The 7,748-nt window shown below is 46.1% G+C and overlaps 1 protein-coding gene across 1 annotated transcript in view; it reads left to right on the plus strand.

The window, feature by feature from the left end:
• Positions 1-7,154, plus strand: part of Map3k20 (mitogen-activated protein kinase kinase kinase 20) — a 156,933-nt gene extending 149,779 nt beyond the window's left edge. The window contains exons 19-20 of the mRNA XM_021192995.2: positions 2,576-2,726; positions 5,930-7,154. Coding sequence (XP_021048654.1) covers positions 2,576-2,726; positions 5,930-6,636 — 858 coding nt within the window. The 3' untranslated portion in view covers positions 6,637-7,154. The remainder of the gene's footprint in view (positions 1-2,575; positions 2,727-5,929) is intronic.
• The last annotated feature ends 594 nt before the right edge of the window (positions 7,155-7,748 follow it).

The following is a 7,748-nucleotide window of genomic DNA, read 5'->3' on the forward strand; positions in this document are numbered from 1 at the left end:
AAAAAAAAAAAAAAATGTACATGCTTAGCTAAGTATAGTGGTGCATATCTTTAATCCCAGCCCACAGGGGCAGCGACAGACAAATCTCTGTGAGTTCGAGGCCAGCCTGGTCTACAAAAAGAGTCCCGGACAACCAGGGCTCTAGTACACAGAGAAGCCCTGTCTCAAAAAACCAAAAAAGTTTACACTTAGTATTCCCTGCTGACTGGGCAGAGAATAACCCAGTTACAAGTAACCAGTCACTCTCATGTCAGACAGCGACAGAAACAAACAACACCTTGTGGTGGTAGATTTGTTGTGTAGTCACAGATCAGAGAACGGCCGTGTGAACACCAAGTGCAAGTCCCTAGGACACAGAGCACAATGATGAAGCCAGACAGGTGGGCACAGTCGGATCTGGGGACCCCAGTAAGGACTCACTGTCAGCACAGCAGAAAGTCTGTGGAAACACTTTAAGCTTCAGAGACACACTGATTCTGTTGTGAAAAGTGCACAAGATCTTCTGTAAGATACATAAGTTACCAATACCTTACACCTAAAATTTTGTTTAAAAAGAGGATTTAAAGTCTTTTACCATTTTAAAAATTCATAGTTAGCGTTATAAAAACATCTCTCTGAAAGTATACTTCAATTCTGTATTCAAAACTGTATTTAATGCGAATAACATGGTAAAAAAAAAAAAAAAAGTCAACAAGGTCTTCATGGTTGGTGGAACACTGACCCTAGCAAGGCAGGAACCTCATGTGGCACAGGCTGGAGGGGCACAGTCATAGCCACAGAGACTGGGGGCGGGTGAAGATACAAGTATGTATCTTCCATTGCTAGGGCACACACACCTTCCAGCCATTCACGACAGTTTTAGCAAGGATCCACTATAAGCCATGAACCGTTGAGAGGCAAGTCCACCTGCCCTGTTTCACAAGCCTCAGGTAAATACTGAAAGGCAGGTAATGGTTTTCTCCATTCGGCAGGAGAGAAGAAAGTCCCCCTGGGGTTCTGGGTACTCTGACAGAGTTAATGTGCTCACAACCCCTGTGTCTCTCTGGGAACAGTGTCTCTTTCCTGCCTTCAGCCCCGACCTGTGAGCCTCACAGTGGCTGTAGTACGCTGCAGGAAGTTCCCTCAGGCTGGGCTTTGTATGCTGCTCCATTGTGATTTCCTCAGCTATCACAGTCTAGCATTTTAGAATCAGAGGCCCAAACCTTGTCCACCTTACCCCATCAGCCTTCATGGCAGTAAGTGTGTCTGTCAGCAATCCTGATACCCGTTAACCGGTCCCTCCCTGCATCTGCCCAGGCAAAGCCACCTTTAACTGATTCCAGCTTTGCTTTGCCTGCTGCAGACAACTCATTGAACACGACAGGCCTGCCACTTGCTGCTGCTTCCTACTGCCCTCCTTCCCCTTCCCCTTCCCCTCTCCCTTCTTCAACCTCCTTCTTCCCTCTCAGTTTCTTCTTCCCTTCCTCTTCCTCTTCATGGACTCCATGATGATAAGCCACTTCTGTAGTTTTCACTTTCTAGTTTTTAAAGATTTCTTTTTCTTTTTCTCCCTTTCTTCCTTCCTTTCCTCTTATTCTTTTCTTTTTTTGAGACAAGATATTTCTATGTAGCCCTGGCTGGACTCCCACTTGCTATTAGACCAGGGCCGGCCTTGAACTGGCAGTGATCCACCTACCTCTGCCTCCTGAGTGCTGAGATAAAAAGGCATGTACACCACACCCTACTGTATTGAGTCCTAGAGATCCCTTTTTGTAGGGACCCAAGGCCACTTACGGGCCAAGCCAATGTCCCACTGAGCTACACCCAGCGCCCTAAAGAGACTGTAATCTGTAGATGTATCCGGTGATGAGGACAGTTTCAGGATAAGAACTGTTGTCTTGGTCCAGTATCCTCTTCTGATACCAGTTTCTTCACTCTCCATCCTGTCTCCCTGCGCACCTGCTCACCTTCACTTCCCCGGGAGCAGCCTTATGCCATTCTCCTCCTTACGTGTATCCTAGCACCCTTGGATCAAAGGTGCTCTTAAGGAAAACAGTGGTCAATGTTCGTTTATTCAATAAGGTATCTTTTTTTTTTTCTTCAAATATGAAAGGCATTTGTTATCAATGAGGTAACTTGAGCTCTATCAAATGTTATAAATTCTGGGAGAAGACAACCCTATTTTTTTTTTAAAGACTTCTTTATTGATTTATGCATTTGAGTATAGTATTGCTGACACACCAGAAGAGGGCATCAGATCCCATTACAGATGGTTGTGAGCCACCATGTGGTTGCTGGGAATCAAACTCACAGCCTGTGGAAGAGCAGTGTTCTTAACTGCTGAGCCATCTCTCCAGCCCGACAACCCTATTTTTAAGTATTATAATCTGATAGGTAGAAAAGGGCATAGAATGGGAAAAGAGAGGGAGAAGGGAGAAGAAAGGGTACAGGAGTCCATTATGGGAAAGAGGGTTGAAGGGTTCCTTTTATTCAAATTCACTAATTTGGGCAAATGACATAATAACATGTGTTTCCCCTTCCCATTTTATAAATGTATATATTCGTGATCATGGAGTTTAGATTTTTTTTTTAACAGAGTGATGTCAGAACTCCAAAACTCACTAAGCACGTGCACTCAATACAGTGGAACAGAACGAAGCCTCAGGATGAGGTGAAGGCGGTCCAGCTTGCCATTCAGACGCTATTCTCCAGCTCAGAGGGCAACCATGGCAGCAGATCCGACTCCAGTAAGTTAGTGCCTAGGTCCAGGGTGTTAGCTCTGGGATTCCCATCACAGGGCTGAATGCCAGGCATCGGGCAGCTCGGATGCCTAACACAGAGACCTGAGAACCAGCGATGATGCCTGGCGAGGAGGGAGGAAGGGTCGGGGGAGGGAGGAGAAGATGGACAAACGAGAGTGGAATAGGCAGGACAGGATGGAGAGCCTCTGCGTGATGGCTCGGTGTATGAGAGAACTGACTCTTGTATGTTGTCCTCTAACCACACAAACATCATGGCATGAGCTGTTCTACACACACACACCACACATGCACACATACACACACACACACACACACACACATACACACACCACGCATGCACACACACATACACACACACATACACACACCACACATGCACACACACATACACAATATACACACACACATGCACACAAATTGAAGAGAGACAGTAAAGAGAAAAACTGCAGTGCATATGCTGGATAATGGTGATAGTGATTTTAAAAATGTAGAAAAGCATACAAGGCCGGCTGACAGGCTATGAAATCGGTCATTATCTGGTGAACTCAAGCAAAAGCTCTGATTCCCTACTTGTGGGCGGAGAAACTCTAGGACTGTAGGATTGAGGCAGGCTCACTGCTGTGCTGAAGGTGGATATGTACAAAGCTGCGTGCAGTCCCCTCGTAACCGTGAGACGAATGCACCAAGCACACAGAAACCTGGGCTTTCTCAGCAGCACCCCAAAAGAAAAGTATTTCTGTGACAGTGACCAGAAGGCTGTCTGTCAGTCATGGAGACAAAAACAGAACTCTAACTTACTGCCCTCAAGGGCTAGTGTCACTAAGTCATGACAGTCTGGCTCCTACATTGGCCACTGTTACGTCTGACATGCCAAGCAGAACAAACATTCTTTTTTTTTTTAAAGATTTATTTATTTATTATATGTAAGTACACTGTAGCTGTCTTCAGACACTCCAGAAGAGGGTGCCAGATCTCGTTACGGATGGTTGTGAGCCACCATGTGATTGCTGGGATTTGAACTCTGGACCTTTGGAAGAGCAGTCAGGTGCTCTTACCCACTGAGCCATCTCACCAGCCCCCAGAACAAACATTCTTAAATGACCACCAGCCAGGGTGGCCAGAATCCTGAAGAGCATTCAAAAGCCATGAACAAATTATTTGTCATCATGCCTTCACCTTTGTCAACAGTTGGTTTGCTTATATTCTTTTTGCAGATAACCATCAGGGAATACTGTGACCACTATGACTGGGTTTAGGATTTCATGTGGCTATTTCTAAACTCCTTTATGTTGGTTAAGTCTGCATGCCTTGTCTAGTATGTCTGCCCTAATCCTTCAGGTTCTTCTTTTAGCTGGGTGTGTTAGCTCACAACTGTGATCCCAGTACCCCCGGAGCTAAAGCAGGAGGACCATTCAAGTTCAAGGCCATCTAAGCTATGCAGGAATTTCAGAGACAAAAAAAGATTTCTTTCTAATAACTGATGTTTACAGGGCATATTTTACTTCTATAGGGCTTTCATAGCCATGACCTTGTTTGACCCCTATAGGCCTGTCCCCGTGAAGACTGTGGGATTCTTCTAGGGTTCTGCTGCATTTTTTCTTCTGAGAGGTCAGTTTCCCCATTTCCTTTTTTTTTTTTTTCCAGAGCTGAGGACCGAACCCAGGGCCTTGCGCTTGCTAGGCAAGCGCTCTACCATTGAGCTAAATCCCCAACCCCCAGTTTCCCCATTTCCAAAAGGACTGCCAATGGCTTCTAAGTTTTACATAGTTCAATCCCTACCATGCTGAAAGTCACCAAATATATATTTGTTTTGGTTTTTAAATCTGTCTGAGTTCCAGAATCCCTCTGGTAACCCTTATGGAGCTAGTTTCTCCACAAACACCCTCATAGTCAGTGGACTGTATCATCAGGATGTGATGGATGGTGGTGAATGGCAGAAAACAAGGTGGGGTTGGGGGAAGGTCCTAAGGTCACCTACATTGTGACCATGGTATTCCCTTCCCCAGGATACTGCCCAGACCCCAAATTGGTGTCCCTTACATCTTCTAAGCATCGTCTCTTAGGAAATAGTACATTATTCTTTCCTTAAGAGTGTACATGGGGAAATTCAGTACCCCACCTTCCACCTTCTGCTAGGATTGCTCCCAGCAGTTTCTCTCTGGAGAGCTCCTTTCTTCCTCTAGTTTTTAGCTTGGCGCCTCCCTTCTGCCCTTCCCCACCGCCTTTCACTCACCATTCCAATGTGCTATGAAGACTCAGGCTCACCTGTTAGACCAGGCACATCCCTTGTCACCTGCAGGTAGCAGAAAACCCCAATTCCGCCTGGCTTACCTCAGTGGGCCTCAAAGTTTGGTCCTGCAGGATCCTCTGTGGACTTGTCAGACGTGCATACTCTCTGACCCATCTCCAGCAGACGGCATTTTAAGAAACCCTCCAACGTCCCTCAAACACTGGTTTAAATGAATAAAATGTATTGTCTTCCATTACTAAAAGTCTTAAGGTGACCTAGGTTCTGGATACAGTATGACCAACACGTTTGTGGTATCTTAGGGGCTGGCCTCTTCCTTCCCTTACTGCTGTACTCACTGTACTGGCTCCGCCCACGGCTTTGCTGCGGTGTCTGGCTACCCTGTAAACACAGCGATGCCCTGAAGTTACCAGGCGTCAGTCCTGATCTGTTCTCATATTTAGGAGAAAAGCCCTCTGGAAATCCAACAGACTACCCCACACCAATTCTGCTTTGGGCAGTAGAGTCCTTTGCTGGCATCCGCATATCTGTCATGGGCCATAAGAGGCTGTTTCCCTTGGCACACCTCAAACAGGATTTCAAACTCAGGTCTCTTGGTAGAAGCTAAAACTGTATGGAATTAGCAGTTTAGAAAGATAATGCTGTGATACTATACTGTTCCATGTATGTGAAGTTTCTAATACAGTCAGACCATGGCTGCAAAAATAGAAAAAAAAAAATGTTAACCATATTACATCCTTAATGGCAATGTACCTTTCCCACTAAGGGTTCATGGTAGTAAAGAAAAAGGTCCGTCTACCTACCTAGCCTGGAACTTCCATGAATGGCAATGCTTGGCACGCCCCCAAGCAGCCTTGAGATTGATTGCCTGAGCCAGGCTTATGAATTAGGCATGCAGCTTTGTGGCGTGAAAGATGCTCATTTCCATTTTCCCCTGCAGGTGCGGACTGCCAATGGTTAGACACTCTGCGCATGCGGCAGATTGCATCCCACACTTCTCTACAGCGTTCCCAAAGCAACCCTATCTTGGGGTCTCCTTTCTACCCCTACTTTGCCAACCAGGATTCCTATGCTGCTGCCGTGAGGCGGACCCAGACTCCTGTGAAGTACCAGCAGATTACACCAAGCATCAACCCTTCCCGGAGCTCCTCCCCCACGCAGTACGGGCTGACTAAAAACTTCTCCTCCCTGCACCTCAGCTCCAGGGACAGCGGCTTCTCCAGCCTCAATGACAGCTCCTCCGAGAGGGGCCGCTACTCAGACCGAAGCAGAAACAAGTACTATCGTGGTAGTGTATCCCTCAACTCTTCCCCGAAAGGAAGATATGGTGGGAAAAGTCAGCATTCCACACCTTCAAGAGAAAGATATTCTGGAAGGTTCTACAGGCTGCCCCAGTCAGCGCTCAACACTCATCAGTCCCCTGACTTCAAGAGGAGCCCAAATGACCATGACCGCCGTGTACCCAAGACCATCCCCGGGATGCCTCTGCACCCCGAGACTGCCTCCAAAGCAGGGGAAGAGGAGAGCAGAGTGAACGAAGGGGGCTGGACTAAAGTGGAGTATCGGAAGAAGACACACAGGCAACTTTCGGCCAAGACTAGCAAGGAGAGAACCCGCGGCAACTACCGTGGGCGGCGGAACTTTTGAGGGATTGAATCAGATGTGCTTTTCCAAGCGGGTTATGTAGTGGTTTGTGCAATGGATTTTTGGTAATAAGGCATCTTGAAATTCTAGGGACCAAAAAAGACTAGTTTGGGGGTTGGAAAACACCTTTTAACTGAAAGGACAACCAAAGTAGGGCCTCAATTGTGGCTGTTAGTCAGAGGTGGCAATTAAACTTGACAATAACTGCCAATGTTTTGTCCCCTGAATTACTATTGAAGTGGGTAGGGCTGTGACATTCCCTGCTGGGAACATTCAGAGCAGGCTTGGGGCTAGGATAAAGCCAGTGAGAACCACAGAAAAATCAAATTTCTGGACAAAACAGGATTCATCTTATCTTCTCTTTCGTGTAAGGTTCCAAGATGGCTCAGCAAAGCATTGTGGACGATCCTTAAGTTAAAATTTGGTTTTTGGTTTTTGGTTTTTTTTTTTACCTACTGCGATGAAATATCATTTATCTTGATTGCTGAGGGATTTTTTTAAAAAAAAATGCCTCCCTACATGTTGTGCCCAAGGCAAGTGCCTAACTCATCTCCATTGTGTTAGTATTTATTTTAGTGAGATATTTGTGTTTTCTGTCATGGTCAGAATTTAACTGATTTGGCTTGTCATTTTTAGGTAATAAAAAAAAAGATTATTGAAGTTAATGTTGATTGTATGGTGGCTATTTCATTCATTAATGTTCAACAGACAAAAGACGTAAATGGCCTGGAGGTTTGTGGCTGGTTCCTTTTCTGAGCCCCCAGGATGCTTTCCACCATCACCACAGTGAGAGCAGAGAGGTGGGTGTGGAGACAGTCCACACAGCATCCTTGGGATGTCAGAACTCTAAACTCTAAAAGGAAACAGATGGGGCAGGGTGGCAGCAGCTCAAGCTAAAAGCCGGAGAAATTAAATTACCATTAGCCTCGTTAGAGCAAGGCAGTAAATCCCAGCAAGCCTGTGTGCCGCAGCTGGGAGAGGAGAGGGGGCCTGCTTGTCTAGAGCAGGAAGCGCGTGGCATGCAAGGATATGAAGCATGTGGAATCCTTCCTACTTTGCAAGTCAGAGAGTCAGGTGGCAATAAACCTGTTACACATCAGACAGATATTACACAT

This window comes from Mus pahari, chromosome 3 (genome assembly GCF_900095145.1).
Source record: "Mus pahari chromosome 3, PAHARI_EIJ_v1.1, whole genome shotgun sequence".
Classification (NCBI taxonomy): Eukaryota; Metazoa; Chordata; class Mammalia; order Rodentia; family Muridae; genus Mus; species Mus pahari.